At 58.1% G+C, this 18875-nt stretch overlaps 2 protein-coding genes across 2 annotated transcripts; one reads left to right on the plus strand and one right to left on the minus strand.

Moving 5' to 3' along the window:
* Positions 1–4293: 4293 nt before the first annotated feature.
* On the plus strand, positions 4294–9113 carry RACK1 (receptor for activated C kinase 1; the record flags this gene model as incomplete). Its single annotated transcript, XM_082012251.1, has 8 exons — positions 4294–4402; positions 4905–5076; positions 5696–5843; positions 6183–6278; positions 6444–6554; positions 6941–7081; positions 7501–7611; positions 7931–9113. 8 exons carry the CDS (start codon positions 4294–4296, stop codon positions 7994–7996), a joined length of 954 nt encoding a protein of 317 aa, XP_081868377.1. The 3' UTR covers positions 7997–9113.
* A 767-nt stretch (positions 9114–9880) lies between these two features.
* On the minus strand, positions 9881–15578 carry TRIM41 (tripartite motif containing 41; the record flags this gene model as incomplete). Its single annotated transcript, XM_082012238.1, has 6 exons — positions 9881–10543; positions 10657–10784; positions 11501–11523; positions 12208–12438; positions 12879–12974; positions 14652–15578. 6 exons carry the CDS (start codon positions 15576–15578, stop codon positions 10026–10028), a joined length of 1923 nt encoding a protein of 640 aa, XP_081868364.1. The 3' UTR covers positions 9881–10025.
* Positions 15579–18875: the final 3297 nt, after the last annotated feature.

The raw sequence follows: 18875 nt of genomic DNA on the forward strand, positions 1-18875 counted from the left end.
TATAAAAAAGCCACAAGGCCACGGGAGATGTGTATTAATGCGATTTGTTTCGGTGGAAGAAGGAAAAAAAAATAAATCACTCACCAAGATCTGCATTCCTTTTCCCTTAAAAAGAAGAAACAAGGGGGGGGGGAAAGGTAAGAGTTTTTCACACCGGGTACAACCCCTGGAGTTAAACATTAATATTATTTTCTTGCATGAGCGCAACTCTTTGACAGCCAAGAGCATCCAACTAGAAAAGCTGGCTTCGGGAGACGTCGAAAAAGCAGCCCGAAAGCAAGGAGAGCAAGGCTTGAACACCCGCAGGCACGGCAAAGCCGGGGTTCTGCGTGCCAAAGGAGCCGGGACTCGGCACGTGCTTGGTTCGTAAAGACGTTTTCGGCTACCTGGCTCCATCGTCACGTCCGCTTCCTAACGGCAACCACCTCCGAGAGCTCTGGCAGCCTGCTGGGACGAGAGGTGCAGGATGTGGGGCTACCACCTCTTTTGGCCAAAAAAAGCAGCACTGGTTTTAAACTGAATATTATACTCGGAGCTTCCCTGCTCTGCTGTGTTCCTGCTGTTTCCCGTCACCGTATATGCGGCTATTTCTAGTCCACCTCATGTTTTGAATCAATTCTTCTTATTAATTAAAAAAAAAAGGATTAGATTGCCAGGGGAGACGGCGTAGGCTGGGTGGAGGGATGCGGATTTTGTGCGCTTCGCTTGCTCCTTATCAATACACCGGAGAGGGCGGACTCTGGCCCAGAACTTTTCTCCCTAAATCACTTGGACCAGACAGGGAAGTGGCTATAATTTCAGTTTTGTGTCCGTACTCCTGCCGAAGTCCTGAACGCACTAAGCCTTCCTGGAGGAGCCAAGCTGCAGCTATGAAAAGGCAAGAAAGACCGGTCCAAAACCAGGCTGGGAAAAGGCATCGGATCGTATTGGAAAGGCAGTTATTGAATGCTTAAATTCACACGATTCATTCTTTTCATCCTTCTCCTGTTTTTCACTATCCCCAGATTCACGTACAGGAATCGGATATCGTTGCGTTCTAGGCTTCTCCCAGCTATCGTGAACGTATCGCGTTTCTTCTGCCCTTAAACGCATGCCCCAGCCTTTACGAAAGAGCCCGCGCGGCCAGGCTGGCACCCAGGAACAGGACACCCACAAACAACGCTTCCCCCCTTCTCTGGCGCTCGTGGAAAGAAAAAAAAGCTTACCGAGACCCGCAGCCGTCCCTCCGCGACGCCGAAGTTGGCCTAACCGGGGCCGGTTCGCTCCCGGGGCACGCGAGCCGCGCGGGCTGCGCGCGCGGGGGTCCCGCGCCGGAGGACGGCCGTGCCCCGGGAGGTGGGTACCCGGGCTCGCCCGCGGCTCCGCGCGTCGGCGCCGAGTTGGAAGAGCCGTCACGGGCGCGACAGCTGTGCTGGCAGCGGGGAGGGGACCCTCCCGCCGCCTAATTTTAGCCGGTTTAAATGCCGAGGTGGAAGCGGGGCTGGAGGATCCCTATATAGCCACCGCAGGAACGGGATCCTCCGGAGGAGGGACGGGAGCAGAGGTGGTCTGACCCGGTGCCACCCGGCCGCGCTCCAGAGGGGCCAGCATCGCCCACGGGTTGTTTCGAGGACGCGGTCGGTGGGTCCGCGAGCGAGGACCTGCGGGCTCAGCGTCTGTAGAGCGTGGTGCGGAGAGCGCCGAGCATCTCGGACACGTGGTGATGCCGAGCAGCCCGTTTGCGCGGAAATCTTCCCTCTCCAAAGGGGGACGGCACCGATTCCTGGTTGGCGTTGTCCTGAAAGAGAGAGGTGTGAAATAGGCTTGGGTTTTTCTCCTTCCTTTCTGCTGCTGCCGCGCACGAGGACCAAGCAACGGCGAGTCTCCGCCTGCGGCCAGGATTTCTCATCGCTTCGGGTTATTTAAAAAACAAAAAGCCAGCTCAGGAAAGGCATCTAGCTTAGCCTCTCCCCATGTATCTCAGCTTGCTTCAAAGACACGCGGCTCTCCCGCCTCCCCCATAGCGATGAGACACAGATTTGAAAGTGAAATTTGTTTTCTTTTGATGAAGTGGATTTTTTTTTTTTTATATACAAGGCTCTGCGACAAGTTGTCCTTAAACCAGACAAATAAGCATTAAAATGCAGACCGCTCCCACAGATATATCCCTGGAAGACTCACTGTCACCAGTTAGCTCTGGTTTAAAGCAGCATGAAGTTAATGAAAGACATGTAAAATTGCTCATCTCTCCCTGAATTAGTCACCCGGCACTTAATTTTTAATAGTCAACAGAGAGAAAATAGTTTTTGACGGTGCCGTTCACCTGATCCGTCTCAGATGTCTCCGAGTCAGTTGCCTAAACTGTCACCACAGTTAAAGACAAACGAGACATTTCCAGGGCGTTACGAGCCAGGCTGGGGCAGATTTCTGGGCTCGGCTTCTGCCAAGTGGTATTTCCCCATCCCAGAAATGCTGAGAAAAGGGGCTGAAACCGATACAACTCACCCAGAGGCTCAGGGAAGGAGATGCCAGCTCTTGAACCCTAAGGACCAGGCTGCGGGATCTTTGCCGGGAGCTCTGTCCGCCAGACGCACAAGCTGGCAGCTTCCCTTCCAAAGCCTGAAAGTTAAGGACACATGAACAACACGTGAAATTCGGAAGGGCCTCCTTGATCTCCAGACCCCGAAGGCGGACGGAGAAGGGGCTGGCAATGATGCTAAAAAGGGAACTGTAGGAGAGTTCTCCCCCGGAAAAAAAGGGCATCACTACACGGGCAGCCCCGGTTTCCAGCCGTGGAAAGCGCAGGCGATGCTGAGGATAGGAGAGGGCGAGGGTTTAGGTTAAAGCTGAGGATCAGAGACCACGACTTGGCACCAAATGCCGGTGACTAAACCCTCTGGATTTGCAAAAGGAAAAAACATTGCCACGGGGTAAAGAGACAGAAGGTGCTTGTCTCGGGGAAACCTGAGCAAGGGAAAAGGGGATCGTGGCGGAGGAGATGCCAGTTCTCTTTCTCCTGGCGTTTGGAGAGGACAAAATAACCGGCGTGCTCCCGGGGCCTCCGCCAAGAGAGAAACCTCGCGGCGTGACACGGTGGGACGGCCAGGAAGGTCGGCAGCACCTTCAAGACGTTCTGGAGCAGAAGCCGCTCGCCCACGGACACGGGCTCCTAAATTGCTCGTCGGCGCCGATCAGCAAATCCTCCAACGGCAGCTCGGGAGAGATTCCTTTGGCACGAACCGCTGAAGCGCCTTCAGCCCGTGGCATCCGAGGGCTCTCGCTGAGACCAGCTCGGAATGTCCGGGCTGAAACTTAAGCTGCCAGACTGAGGGGGCCATGAAAGTCGACAGCGGAAGGCTTTTTATCTCCGGGGCTACCTGGCCAAATTATTTCCCTCCGGAGGTCTATCCGTGCCCACCGAGTCCATTTTCTAGGCAATTTTCTTATGCGCCTGGATTTTAAAACACGTAGGAAATGAAAATCGCTTCACCTCCTTAAGCCTTTGCCCCACCGCCAGCCCCCCAAGGCCCTCCCCGTCCCCCTCAAAGCCCCTACCCCACCGCCAGCCCCCCAAGGCCCTCCCCGTCCCCCTCAAAGCCCCTACCCCACCGCCAGCCCCCCAAGGCCCTCCCCGTCCCCCTCAAGCCCCCTACCCCACCGCCAGCCCCCCAAGGCCCTCCCCGTCCCCCTCAAGCCCCCTACCCCACCGCCAGCCCCCCAAGGCCCTCCCCGTCCCCCTCAAAGCCCCTACCCCACCGCCAGCCCCCCAAAGCCCTCCCTCTCCCCCTCAAAGCCCCTACCCCACCGCCAGCCCCCCCAAGGCCCTCCCCGTCCCCCTCAAAGCCCCTACCCCACCGCCAGCCCCCCAAGGCCCTCCCCGTCCCCCTCAAAGCCCCTACCCCACCGCCAGCCCCCCAAGGCCCTCCCCGTCCCCCTCAAAGCCCCTACCCCACCGCCAGCCCCCCAAAGCCCTCCCTCTCCCCCTCAAAGCCCCTACCCCACCGCCAGCCCCCCAAAGCCCTCCCTCTCCCCCTCAAAGCCCCTACCCCACCGCCAGCCCCCCAAGGCCCCTCCCTATTCCCCCCATTACCAGCACTCACTCTTACACCTCTTTCCGTACAGTGCCATGCGCACCGCCATGTTGCCCAGCATACCTGCGCGCCGCCATGCTGCCGTACAGCCGCGCGTCTACTTCCGCTTCCGCCGGAAACCGCCTCGGTCTCTTTCTCTCCCCGCGCTGGTGGCTGCTGTGGGCGGCCGGACGGGCCCGGGCCTCCGCTGAATCCGCCGCCATCCTCCCGCCCCACCGCCGCCATGACGGAGCAGATGACCCTGCGGGGCACCCTGAAGGGCCACAACGGCTGGGTGACCCAGATCGCCACCACGCCGCAGTTCCCGGACATGATTCTGTCTGCCTCGCGCGGTGAGGGCCGCACCCCGACCGGGGCGGGGAGCCGGGGGGTGATATCAGGAAGAGACCATCGGCCCGGGGCGGGGGGGACCGTTGGCCTGGTTGAGGACAGGAGCAGGGAGAGACCATAGGTCGAGGGGGGACCATGAGCCCGGAGCGGAGAGGGGCAGGGAAGGCCGTGGGACCCGGGAGGAGCGAGGGGAGACCATGATCTAGGGAACCCATGGGCCTGCAGAGAGAGGGACAAGGGGAGACCTTGGGCCTGGGGGTCAGGCTAGAGCCCCCCCATTAGGGCAGTCTGGCCTAGGGATGGGGCTGGGCTGTAGCAGGGCAGAGGTGCTGAGGAGGAAGAGGAGAGAGGAGGCAGGGCCCTGGCCTTTGCGAGAGGCAGGAGGGGGCAAAGGAGCAGAGACTCAGTCACCCCGTTTTCTTCAGCAGCCCCCCATTCCTGGGGTAAGGGGAAGGATGGGCTGGGGGCTGACCTCCACCTTACCTCTCTCTGCCTTCCCTACAGACAAAACCATCATCATGTGGAAGCTGACCCGTGACGAGACCAACTACGGGATTCCGCAGCGAGCTCTGCGCGGTCACTCGCACTTCGTCAGCGACGTGGTCATCTCCTCCGACGGGCAGTTTGCTCTCTCGGGCTCCTGGGACGGCACCCTGCGCCTCTGGGACCTCACCACGTGAGCCGGGGGGATGTGGCAGGGCCAGGGGTGCTTTGGGTGGGTGGGAGTCCGTAGCACGTCTCCCTGCTTCACTTGGATGCTGGGAGGGGGGGATGAGGTCATCAATGCACCTTGAAAACAGGATGATTTGCTCTTGAGTTGGAAGATAAATCCCAGCAGGGGTGAGTTTCTGCAGCCAGTGCCACGATCTGGAACGGAGGTGGGAATTGGGGTGTTGGTGGCTCTTCCTCGGCTCCTTCTCCCGATGATTAGACCTGACAAAGTCTGCTGATCCTCCGGGATCTGAAGACACGTCCTGCAATGATGATGGGAGAGAAGCATTGGAGAAGCAGGGGGGACGGGGCTCGGGCTCTTATTTTGGGGTCATTTTGGGCTGAATTGGGGGTACAGTCAGGAGAAGAGGGTCAAGATTTGCAGAGCCGGGCATGCACTCGAGATAAACTCACCCCCATTCCCCCTATCCTTCTCCCGAGTTCTTTTGAAGGAAAAAGGGAACCACCGCTCCTTAGCCTTCCAGGACCACTCTGTGTTCCTTTTTTCTTCAGATATTTGAATTTTTCCTGCTCCTTGGTGGAATTTCTCTACGAGATCTCCCATTCTCTCCCTCTTCTCGCAGCGGCACCACCACCCGTCGCTTCGTGGGCCACACCAAGGACGTCCTGAGCGTGGCTTTCTCCTCCGACAACCGCCAGATCGTTTCGGGCTCCAGGGACAAGACCATCAAGCTCTGGAACACCTTGGGTGTCTGCAAGTACACGGTGCAGGTGAGCCGGGGAAGGTGGGCTTCCATGTCACACCTCCATGAGAAGGGAGTTCCGTGGACTTGGTTTTAGGTCCATTCCCACCGTTTTTGATGGAGAATCCAGGTCCCCCAGCCCTGTCCTAATGATGAGAAGCGAGATGTTGGCTGCTGTCCTCTCCCTGGGGGTGGTTTGAGGACAAGTCCTGCAATTATGAGGGATGGGGGATGAGGAGGGGAGGCTTGGGAAAGCTTCGGAGCGACGGGATGCAGCAGGTCTGATCTTGCAGCGCCCCGTGGATGGGGTGGGGAAGACCCGGCCGCGTTTCCTCGACGTGAACCCGGCGTCGTTCCTCTTCCCCAGGACGAGAGTCACTCGGAATGGGTGTCATGCGTGCGTTTCTCCCCGAACAGCAGCAACCCCATCATTGTCTCCTGCGGCTGGGACAAGCTGGTGAAGGTGAGGTGGGATCTGCTTCCCCCAGCTCATCTGCAACAGCGGGGGGAGGACTGGAGCAGATGGAGTGCTCCGGGGAAGGGTGTTTTTCCCCTCCTCTATCCCCAGAATGGGGGTGCAGTAGCAGCATTTAATCCCCTTCTACGCCCATGTTTTTCCCCCACTCAGGTTTGGAATTTGGCTAACTGCAAGCTGAAGACTAACCACATCGGACACACGGGCTACCTGAACACGGTGACCGTCTCCCCGGATGGCTCCCTCTGTGCCTCCGGTGGCAAGGTATGGGGCTGGGGGGGAAGGCTGGGGCTGCGAGATGAGATCTTGGCATCCTCTGAGCAGTTCTGGCTCATTTCTGTGTCTCCCACCCTGAGAACGGGCTTGAGTGGGGTGGTGATGGCCCGAAGATCTGGCCTGGGCTGATGGTCCTACTAAGCAGATGTCAAGCAAGGAGGGAAGACCGCAGCAAAGATGCTCACCCAGCTCCAGGGACCTTCTTTAGCTCTCTTTCAGCCCTTGATGTCGTCTTTTTTTTTTTGAATTGTCCTGCTGTGTCCTTTAACTTTTTCATGTCCACGCTGGTTTGCAGTAGAAGTGCTCCAGCTTAATCGTGGTGGGGGTGGAAAAAGGTCCCTCGGGGGTTTTCCCTGATGACTCCTGCCCCACAGGATGGCCAGGCCATGCTGTGGGACCTGAACGAAGGCAAACACCTCTACACCCTGGATGGAGGAGACATCATCAACGCCCTGTGCTTCAGCCCCAACCGCTACTGGCTGTGTGCTGCCACCGGACCCAGCATCAAGATCTGGGTACGTCCCCATCTGGGCAGGGTTCCACTAGAAGACTCGTTTTCTTCAGCTTTTGGCTTGTGCTGGGTTTGGGGTCCCCGCCACGGTCGAGATCCTCGCTTTGGGTCGCAGATCTCGGGAGGAGGAGCTCTGCTGGAGGAGCGTCCTCGCTGGGGCGGGTCACGTCACGCAGCAGGGACCGGTGGCCCGTGGTCTCGTCCGCCGGCCGAGGAGGGCTGTGGTGGCCATAGGGCATAGCCACCACGCTGTGATGAAACACGTCGATGCCATCTGACTGCATCTCTGTGCGGAAACCCAGAGGCTGTTTCTGAGCGACCCCCCGTTCCCTCACGGCGTTCCGGAGTTGGGTTGGTTTCGGTGGTGGGAGACTTCCCTTGCAGGACCCCTTGCTTCATTCACCACCACCTTTTCTCCTGCAGGACCTGGAAGGCAAAATCATCGTGGACGAGCTGAAGCAGGAGGTGATCAGCACCAGCAGCAAAGCTGAACCACCCCAGTGCACTTCCCTGGCCTGGTCCGCAGACGGGCAGGTAGGAAACCATCCCCTTCTCCCTCTCCCAGCATCCCAGCCTGGGGAATGGGGATTTGGGGGACCCTCTGGGAGCCCCCCCAGACACTTGTGCTCTGCTCCCGGAGCCGCCTTTGCTGCCAAGGGCAAGACCTTCCCTGGGTCCCTGCTGAACCTTCGAGCTCTTCTCCTTTCTCTCCCCAACACCTGGGGCCGATCCTGGTCCCTCTCTGCTTTGGGCTTCGCCCTCCGGGACCGTAGTCCCTTGTCCTCGTCTCCTGAGGTCCCACCTCCTCGGCCACCCAACCCTTCCCGTGACCCAATTCCGTTTCTCTCCGTAGACCCTGTTCGCCGGCTACACAGATAACCTTGTCCGGGTGTGGCAAGTCACCATCGGGACCAGATGAGGACGTGGTAGCGAGAAACCGTAGATTTTTTTTGTGTACAAAAAGAAAATCAATAAAAAAAAAAGAGCGCTCTATCGAGCTCGTGGCCACTCCTGCGTCATCCCCCAACCCGGAGGTGCGTGGAGGACCTGGGGTTGGAGCTTTACTGCGGCTGGAGACTGGTGCCACATCCGGAACCTTAAGGGAGAGGCGAAAAGTCCCCATCCCTGGCGGGGAGGGGCTTTACGTCCACCAGAAGTTGTCCCCACGCCTTCAGGGTTGGGGACATCGTGGTGGGACAGGGCTGGGGGTGAGCCGCAGGAGACGACCGTCACGCAAGTCGGAAGCAGACCTGTGGAAAAGGGATAAAAAGGGAAATAATTACGTGACGGCAGGCAGCGTGGTGGGACTCGGAAGATGATCTCTGTCCTGGCGAGGGGCTCCTCCTCCCAGCACGTGCTGTCGCTGCCGCAGACCTGCAGACTGGGTGGCAAAAACAAACAGCAAAATTCCCTGGAAAACCCAGAAAGCGGTTAAATTCAGGGTGCAGCGGCCGTTACAAAAGCGAGGCCTTCGGGCCTCGTTGCCCACCAGGGATTTTCAGAGCCAAAGAGAGGTTTTAATGCCGGCAGCCTCCAGGGCGTGAGCCCGTGCACAGACAGACATTTTCTATAAATTCAGGACACTTTTTTTTTTTTCTGCTTTTTTCCTGGCTGGCAGACCCATGTCACCGAGCCAGAAGGGACCTTGGTCCCTCGGTGACGCCAGCTCCGCTGTTGGATAAGAGCAAGTCGGCTGTTTCGGGAAGGCATAGGGACATGCAGCTTTGGGCCTGACCTAATCTAATTAGGAAGGATTAGGTCAAGATTAACGAGGTGAGATTTAAAGCACATCCATTTAGCAAAAGGCTCACAGGTGATGCGGTTCCAGATCTTTCAAGCTTCCACCAGGATCTCAATAAGCCAGAGACTCAGGTTTACAACCTTATTCTTTATTATTTTTAATTCTTGACATTTCATAAAACTAAATCTCCGTTTAATTCTTATTTTAGCCAAAAATATTTTGAACTAGCTCTGTAATGCCAACAGAAAAAAAAAATAATACCAATCCACCAACAAAAAAGAAGAATAAAACACAACCGGTGCGGTCAGAGTCTCTCGAGTGGGACAGGATTCAGCTGGAAACTCAACAGCAGCTGAGAAGAAAACAACAAAAAAGGGAGAGAAAATAAATATTCCCCATCTCGGAGAGCTCTCAAGCTGCAAGGGGAAAACGGGAGGCCGGTGCCTACCCCCGCGGCCGGGACATGCCGGCTCTGGAGGAGGAAACCAGCTCTTCGCACCCTCCTCGGCCCCGAATAAAGTGCCAGGCCCACAAGAAATGGTTACGAAGGGAACTGGGAGGGTTTCTCCCCACACAAAATGATGGGGAAAGCGAGGAAAGAACAGGAGAACATCGCAGGTTAGAACGGGTTCGGCTCCGGGTCCAAACGCCAGCTGGGGTCTGAAGATGCTCAGGTGAATCCCAAGAAATCCCGGCTCCTTGGTGCAACCAGGAGACGAAAGCCGATGGTTTTGGGGGAAGACGACGGGAGTTTCAGGAAGCCGAGAGCACTCGCTCCCCGACGTCCAGATCCTCCCCCTGCCAGGAGCCGTCGGGCTCCAGCTCCGCGCCCGAAGAGTGCGCCTCGACGCTCGAACCGCGGGCACGACGCGGGCGGAGGGCGTGCTGGAAAACTTCAGGGAAAAGGGAGAGAGGAGCAAGAGCCAAAGTGAAAACGCCTCCGAGGCGGATCCTTCCCCATTCCAAACAAAACCAGCTTGGGATCGGCGTGGCGCCGGCGAGATCCCGGGATCAAGAGGCGGAGGGAAGGAGGCCTCGTGAGCAAGCAGGTGCAAGAAGACAAGTGCAGCGCTGGATCCCAAAATGGGATCCGAGGGATTACGGGCAGCGGGGAAAAGAGCGTGGCCGTGTGCAAGGCCGGATCCCAGGGCGAGGCCGGGCCCGGCGTGGGTGGAGGCGGCCGGCGGGGAGGGCGAGGGACGGCCGGTCAGGCACAGATTTTGATGCGGGTGCCCTTGGCCAAGATGCGAAAGAACGGGAAGATGCGCTCGTGGAAGGAGGCGTTGAAGGTGTGGATGTGGGTCATGCTCTCGGCGTTGTAGAAGCAGAGCTGGCCCCGCTCGTAGTCCAGGTAGACGCCGAAGCGGCGGGGCCGTTCGCTGGGCGACAGGGCCGTCTGCTCCGTGGCCGTCAACGCCTGGTACTTCTTCCCGTTGGTGCCCACGCACCAAATTTCCCGTTTTTGGTGAGGCCCCACGGTTTTCTCTTTGCGGCGAGCCGTTTCGCGGGCTGCGCCCACCGCCCAGCCTCGTCGGCCTCCCACCTCCACCTCCCAGTAGTGACGGCCGGTGGTGAAGCCCTGGGAACCCAGCACGCAATAATCCGAATCGAAACGTTTGGGGTTGTCCGGCAGATCCTGGCGGCGTTCGCCCAGCTTGACGCTGCGTCGGTCCAGGGAGAGGCTCAGGCGAGGGTGGGCTGTGTCGGGGTCCAGGGTCACGTCAGCTGGGAGGGAGACAGGGATGTCAGGGGGTCGCTGGTCACTTCTATCTCCCCACAGATCCCCAATCCCAAGATTTTTCCCCTCCTCGGGGGCAGAGGAGCCGGGTCTCGCTCACCTTGAGGGACTTTACTGAAGACTTTCTCCATCTTCCTCATCACCACGTCCTGCAGAAAGTAGTTGCGGTATTTTTTCCCCACGTCCACCGGCACCATCTCGGGCTCCTGGAATTTGATGTTCTCGCATCTGCCCCAGGGAGAAGGCGGGGGGGGGGGGGGGGAAGAAAAATGAGGATTCAGCACGCTCGGGGAGGGAGGTAAAGACACACCAGGAGAAACTAGATGCCCTGCACACAGCCAAAAAACCCCAGAGCGGGGCAGAGATCGGCTGAACCGGTTACACTGGTACAGCCGGCGCTCCCCACCCCGTCTCGGCTGCAGGACGCAGCCGAATTTTGGGCAGGGATGGAGCCACGTCCACCCGGCGCCGGGCACAGCCAGGCCGTGCTCCGACACGGCCCTGCTACCTGCCGGCGAGCGGCTGGGGGCTGAGTTAGAAGAGCGGCTGCTTGTCCGATTTAAAAATGGGGGGAAAAACCCCAATAAACGATTCCTCCAGACTTCGCAGCGGCTCCTGCCTCCCCGGGGCACGAGGTCTGTGCGGGCACACCCAGCTCCGCTCCCAAAAAGCGGCTGCCAGGTGCCACGAGGGACTCTGCAATCTCTTCCCAGCCTTTCTCTTCTCCCGTACGTCCCCAGTCATCCCCCAAAATCCCGTTTATACCCCGCGGGGCCATCGACCAGGAGTTCCCATCAGCACAACCGAGCTTTCCCTCGCGTTGCCCAACCCCAGCCTGCAAAAGCACCCATTACTCAGGGTTTAAAACAAAAGCTCATGGGTTTTCCCCCCCGCCCCAGAAAAAGCTATTTACAGCGAGGAGATGCCAATGGAAAGTCACTGACCTGATAAAAGTGCCTTTGATGTCCTGCGAAAGGAGGCAGCCGGGTGGGGGGAAAGAGAAAGAAAAGATGAGGGAGGACTGAGGCCGATCCCACCGTGGCTCACCCCAAATCCTCTTCGCAGCCACGACTCGGCACCGTGCTGAGCTGCAACGAGCCGACCACCCCGCCGGGCAGGATGAGTCCCCTCCCACGGTCAGGAGATGGGAGTATCCCAGCGAGACACAGATCCCACGGATTCCCCTCGGTGGAGGCTTTTCCCGCTAATACAGGCCCCCCAGCCAGCCCCAAATCTCTTGGGGCATCCCGCTTTCCCCCTCCGGTCCTGCCAACGTTGGGGGATCCCCGGCAGGAGGGACGGGGAAGGATCTAGCGCTCCAGGTAAGGACACTCTCCCATGAAGACCCTTTCTGAAGCGAGGTCTAGTCCCCTCTTGGCAGCTCTGCTGAAATTCCCACCGCTAACGTTATCTCCTCGCCATAAAGCGGGGCCAAAGTTCCGACGAGCTGCTGGCACAGAGCTGAGCGAGGGTTCACGGTCCAGAGATCGACTACCTGAACGATCCGAGTTTACAGCTCTTTGGAAAGGTTCAAAAACAAGGAGAGGCCTTGCCCAGCAGGGCAGCAGGGCCCTGCCCTCCTCCCGGGATCCCTGACCGTGACTTTCCCTCTTCCCATCCCAGGGATGGGATTAATAAAATAAAAAAAGACCTTGAGCAGTTGCAGCCCATCCTGTTTGCTCTTGTCCTCCGCCTCGGCGATGAGCCGGCTGAGGGCAGCGCTCTGCTCTTCCAGCTGGCTGATGTTGCTGCTCTGACGGGCCAGCAAGCTCTCGTAGCGTTCCTCCAGCTGGTGTAAGAGCAGGACCTGCTCCCCGATGAGGAATTGGTGCAGCAGCTCGAAGTCCGACTCGAATTCCTTGATCTCCAGCTTCATCTTGTCCTGAGGAGTGGGGCAAAGGGAGGAAAGGCATCCTTAGCTCCAGTGGCAGACCCAAAGGACGTCAAGTTGTTCTCTCTCCCAGGTTACCAATTCCCACAACACATTCAGGCACAAAACCCCCGTAATTAAGCTCTAATTCAGCAGGGAAACAGCTTCCAGCCCTTGCGATCCCGACGACTGCAGCAATGGGACCGCAATGCCTCCGCGAGAGCTCAAATCTGCAAGGCAGAGGGGGAAAAAGCTTCCCTTGCTCATCCCCCTCACCAGACTTCGGGCCAAGAAACACTCCCAGCGCTGGTTGTTTCAGCATCCTCCTTAGCTGAGGGCTGGTTATTTTTTGGCAGGGTGAAAGGTGGAAGGCAGAGAAATGGGAAATGAATAAGCGTGGAAGGGAATCACGCGCAGGATCATCCCCTGTGCCAGGAGCAGCCGGCTCTTACCCTCAGCTCAGTGATCTTCTCCTCCTCGTTGGATTTTTGCTTCAGGACGGCATCCAGCTTCTTCTTCAGCGGCTCCAGGTGGCTCTGGAGTTTGTTCTGAGAGAAGAAATGCATCTTAGGTATCCCTGGCTCAGGGCAATCCCCTCCTTCCTCTCCTCTTTCGGTCCTTGACTCCATGGCAGGGCTGAGAGCAAAGCCTGCTGCCCAGCCTTCAGACCACTTTCCTTCTAAATGCTCATTCTGGGGGCCGGTTTTAATTAGAAAGCCACAAATCCCACCCGACTCGGGTTGGGGAACGTCCACAAACACCAGTTCCCCAGTCACCAAGCGCAGACTGTTCAGCGCGTGGCTCGAGCCATCACGTACGCATCCCGCTGGGTTCAGATCAGGACCCAGAGAGGGATCTGTGCTCCTAAACTCGGCACAAACCCAGGGAGGGCTTAGACCATCCTTTCAGGCTGTGCCTTTCGGTAGCAGCGTGGTCCTAGATCAGCTTAAGCCAATGACAAAACCACTACCTGCTTCATCAGTCGTGATCCCCTGCGCTGAAGAAGCTTTGGCACTTCCAAAAAACCAACCACTTCTGCCTTGCCGCCTTTAGAAATTACTTTTTCTGCCTCCTCAAGTATTTGCAGCATCTTTCCCATGGCAAAGGAAGGGGAAAACAGACTGAGCTGACCCAAGAGCAAACAGCGCTGCCAGCCACACTCCGACAACCCACCACGAAACAGCCCAAGGCAGCGATGAGAAACCCCGTCACCGTCCTTCCCTTCTCCCCAAGCCTCCTCCCAGCTACCGAACACCCTAAAAAAATCTTGAGGGGCTCAAAGGGTGCCAACTCCGATGGGAGCTGCCCACATATCAGCTGTGGCCAGAGCTCCGGAGAAGCTTCCAGCGAGGGAGGATGAGGCGAGACGCAACCGCGTGCAGCAGCAACTCCTCCAAGACGCCTTTGGATGTTAAAGGAACTAAAACCCACCACTCCTTTCTTCCAGAAGGCCCCAAAAAAGGGAGACATGATGTCGTGGAGAAACTGAAGCAAGAGACGGGGTCAGCAACAGCCTGGAGGGCTCAGCGACCATCGGCCCTGTCCTCCCGCTGCGCTTCGTTTTGGAGTCCCCGAAGCGTCCCAGTGGGAAGCGATGCCTTTGAAACAGCGAGGCTGCCCCGTTAAAACCCCTAATGAAGGGTCCCCGCCGCTGCGATTCGGGGCCGGGCTCTGAAGACCCTCAGGCAGGTATCGCCCGAGCTGAGCGAGGGTGGAGAGCCGCCCGGGAAGGGTTTTAAGGTGTGGACCCACCACAACGTGGGTGCTCGTTTCAAAGCACCGCAGCCTGGAGGGGTTTCACCCAAAACCAGCCCGGCGGGACCAGCTGAGCTCACCCGCTCCTCAGCGGGACGATTCATCCATGATCCAGCCAGCTTTGCCTTCGTTACCGTCACCGCCTGGTCCCCAAACCTCCCTCCCTGTGGTTAACCAGAACCTCCCCATGCAAACCAACCTGGCTGCCAGCTTTGGGGCTTCCCGGCCTCCCGCACCCCAACCCACGCAGCCCGTTTGTCGTGTCCCCCCCGCCCCCCGCCACCCCATTCCACTCACCGAACCAGCCCGGCGAGACCCACCCGTACACTGCCTCCAACCACCCAACGCCGTCCGCCTGCCGCCAGCACGACCCAGCCCGTGCCATCAGCTCCTGCCAGTGCCAACAGCTCTGTCTTCCCCCCAAAAAACCCTAAACCACTGCATTATCCCGAGCCCCGAAACCCTGGTACCTTGTAATCCTGCACAACCTCCTCGAGAGGGACGACGCTGTGGTGTTTGTGGCTCCGCGACTCCCTGCACACCACGCAGATGGCTTGCTCGTCCACCTCGCAGAACAGCTTGAGAGGTTCCTGGTGCTTCTCACACAGATTTGGTGGCCCTTGACCCCCCACGGCTACCAGGACCCCCGGGACCCCTGCGGCGGCTCCCGAAACTGAGGGCCCGGCGGCGGGCGGCGCGAGGCGCTGGGGGTGCGGGTGCAGCTGGCGGATGATTTGCACCATGTTGGCCAGCTGGAGGTTGGGTCGGAAATTCCTCTGGAAAAAGGTTTTTCGGCATTGCGGGCAGGTGAACGTCTGGAGGCGTCGAGGTCGCGTGGCCAGGACAGGGGGAGGAGGCGTCTGCACCTCTTCTTCCTCCTCTTCCACCTCCTCCTCTTCCTCCACGTCTTCCTCCATCACATCCTCATCATAGTCCTCGTCCCCAAAGTAAAGCTCTCCCCCGACCCCACCGTCCCACATGTCCTCCTCCACGGGATCTTCCCACAGGTCGGCATCATCCTCTTCCTCGCTCCACATGTCGTCTTCCTCCTCCTCCGCGCCACCATCCTCCTCCTCCTCCTGCTCCACATCCAGCTCGTCCTCATCCAGCTCATCCTCCTCATCCTCCAGATCCTCTTCCAGCACGTCGCCCATCCCCACCTCTCCGCTGCCCACCGCCGCGGCCCCCGGGGCCACCTCGTACTCGGCCTCGCCGCCCCACAGCTGCGAGATGCAGACGCGGCAGAAATTGTGCCCGCAACCGATGGAAACGGGGTCCACAAAATAGTCCAAGCAAATGGCGCAAATGGCTTCCTCCTGCAGCGTCTCCACCGGGTTCAGCCGCCCGCCGGAGCCCCCTGAAGGGACCCCATCTCCTAAAACCGCTGTGGCCGCCATGGGGAGGGGAGGAGGAAGGGGCTGGGAGATTCTCCTCTTCCTCGCAGTGCCCTGCCGAGCCCCGGTGCTCCCTAGGCTGGGGTGGGCACCAGCTCGAAGCCGGAAGGGTGGCTGGTCCCCACCCAGATGCCACCAAGGCCTTGGGGTGTCGCTTCCTCTTCCCCCGCCCGCCTTCCCTCCAGGGCCGGGCACTGCTCGACCCCTCGCTACTGCTTCGCTTCAGCGCCTCCCCTGACCCCCTGAAACCGGGAGCTGGCCCTGTTCCGGCCCCCTCCCCAAGCCGGGCCTAGCCCTGCTGCCCGCCCCACAACACCCCCCCCAAGGCCCAACCTGGCCCCGGCGGAGGCCTCACTCCTCCCCCAAACAACCGCCCCCCTCCCCCCCCGCAGTGGGGCCGGGCTCTAGGCCTCACCGCTCCCCACAGCGATCCCCGCCGCCGGGCCTGGCCCCTTCCTCAGCCCAACCGGGCCCGGAGGTGCCGCCTTCGCTAGGCCGCTGCCCCGTCAGCGCCCCGCTGCTCGCCGACCCCGGCCCGCGCCCGGGAAAGACGCTCTAGCCCCTCTCCCGCCCCCGCCGCCGCCGCTCTCTATGGTGCGGGCTCCGCCAACAGACGGGAAACGCCACAACGCTTCCGCTTTCCGGCCTCCCGCCGCAAACCCCGCCCCTTTAGCATCACCTGACCGGAAGTGGCGCTCTAGGCGCCGGCGGCGGGTTGCTAAGTAACTGGGTGGGCGGAAGCGGACCGGGCGCCGTTTTAGCCGCGCCCACCCCGCTGCCGCCGTCGCCCGCGTTGCCGCGGGAACCGAGGCGCCCCGTTGCCCGTGCAGTCGGCGCGGAGGGAGGCGGTGACGGAGGCCGCGGCGCCTCCGCCCTCTCTGTGGTCGCCGCTGCCCGTCAGCGGGTTTGTCTACCCCCTCACCTCGTTACTCTTGGAGGTCTGGGGGTGGGGGCCGGGGGCGAGTCGGGGTCTGAAGGGCGTGGGCAGCGCCTCCGCGGGAGGGGGCGTGGCTACCTGGGGGGCGGGCTAGCTCAGTCGGTAGCGCATGAGACTCTTAATCTCAGGGTCGCGGGTTCGAGCCCCACGTTGGGCGCCTTTAAATTATTTTACCTCCCCCTCGCCGCCATGTTTCTGTTTGCTGCCCCACCGGATGCCGGAGCCCGCGGCGAGACTCCGGTGCCCGGTGCCCGCCGCACCGGAGGCGGCTGCACAGCCGTAGCGCCGCGGAGCCGCTGCGTTGGCCAGCGCGTTTCTGTAGTGTAGTGGTTATCACGTTCGCCTCACACGCGAAAGGTCCCCGGTTCGAAACCGGGCAGAAACACGGCAATGTTTTTCGCCTTTTTTCCCCCTTTTTTTTCCCCTCCGCGTCACACGAGCGCTTGGGCAGAGCCGAGGGGGCTGGGTGGGACCTCGCGGGACCCGGCGGGCTCCGGCGCCGTTAATCCCCACCGTCGCTCGCGGTTGTGGCCGGGGGGGCCCTTAGCACAGGCAGCCCGGCTAGCTCAGTCGGTAGAGCATGAGACTCTTAATCTCAGGGTCGTGGGTTCGAGCCCCACGTTGGGCGCTCGGTGTGTTTTTTTTTCTTCTTCTTCGTGGGGCACAAAATTACATCATTCCCCTCAAAACCCACTCGCTGAGCCCCAAGTCTTCATGTTTTTACTAAAAGCAAAAGGTTGGGTTTTGCGGAAAAGAAAAGGTCTGCAATCCGCCATGAGAATCACAGCCCTCCTTCCCCCACTTTCCCTTTCTATGAGTTTTCCAAGCCCAATTCCCATCGCACAGGGAGTCGGGGCCCCTTCACAGCCCATTTCTTACTCCCTTTTCGAAGCGGGACAAAAGTGGCGGCTTTGTGTCCTGGTTTCAGCCGGGATAGAGCTGGTTTTCTGCTCAGAGGCCGTGTTTTGGTGAGAAAACGTTGATAAGGTGCTGAGGTTTGAGCTGGTGCTGAGCAGTCAAGGACAGTCCAGCTTCTCGTGCTGGCCGGCCAGCGAGCAGGCTGGGGGTGCGCGGGGAGCTGGGGGGGGGACCCAGACTGGCCAAAGGGATATTCCCTACCCGCCGGGGCGGGAGCAGTCGCTGCATTGGGCATCACTCGTTCTCGTACGTTCCTTTGTCGGGATTATTATTGTTGTTATCGTCGTTGTTTCCTTCTTAATAAAAATAAAAAATAATAAAAAGTAAAAATAAAAATAAAAAAATTAAAAATAATAAAAAATAAAAAATAAAATTAAAAAATAAAAATAAAAAATTAAAAATAATAAAAAATAAAAAATAAAATTAAACAATAAAATTAAAAAATAAAATTAAAAAATAAAAATAAAAATAAAAATAAAAATAAAATAAAAATAAAATAAAAAATGAAAATAAAAAATAAAATTAAAAAATAAAAATAAAAAATAAAATTAAAAAATAAAATTAAAAAATAAAATAAAAAATAAAATAAAAAATAAAAATAAAAAATAAAATTAAAAATAAAAATAAAAAATAAAATTAAAAAATAAAAATAATAAAAATAAAATAAAAAATAAAAATAAAATAACTCAATGCAGGATTAGACCAGGCTCGTTGCAGGTCGCGAGCAGGGCCAGCCGGAGAGCTTTCGCATCGAACGCCAGCCGGGGACGGACATCTGCGGCCGACCCGCGCAAGCCGCGATCTCTGGAGGGTGGCGTTTTGCTGCGGGCAGGGCTGGCAGGAACACCACCTTCAGCTGAAAAGTTTTTATTTTTGGGTGTGTTTTGGGGCGGGTTTTTTTGGTAGCTTGGTCTTAGGTCAGGTGCCAGTAATTGATGGGAAGCTTTTAGAATTGGGGAAAAAAAAAAAAAAAAGAAACACAAATAAGGAGCTGAGGGTAAAGATTGGGGGGGGGGGGGTAATTTCTTTGGAAATGGTTGCGATTTCGTGGATTTTGGCTCAGCAGGAACAACAGGGAACTCCCCGCTGCTCTTGGGGGAAGTGCTGGGAAAGTTTCGCGGCACCCGTGACTGTGCCAAAGCCATTAACCTCCCCTTTTTTCTTCTTTTTTTTTTTTAAAACCGAGGTCAAGGAGATTTCCGGGAGCTGCGGGGCGGGAGAAGAGCTCAGGATTTCTCTCATTTTTTTTTTTTCCTGCTGATCTTGACGAGGGACCCGTATCCCGGGGGACAGAGCCGCTTACGGCTGCTGGCCAAACCCCAAAATCAAGGAGATTTGAGGCAGCTGTGGGGTGACCCATGAGCTTTTTCCCCGATTCTCTCCCCCGTCCCGCCGCGGGGGGCTTAACCACGACAATTTGCTGCCCTCTCTTGACCCGTTTCTGG

The sequence above is a fragment of the Phaethon aethereus genome (genome assembly GCF_964289735.1).
Source record: "Phaethon aethereus genome assembly, chromosome: 33".
NCBI lineage: Eukaryota > Metazoa > Chordata > Aves > Phaethontiformes > Phaethontidae > Phaethon > Phaethon aethereus.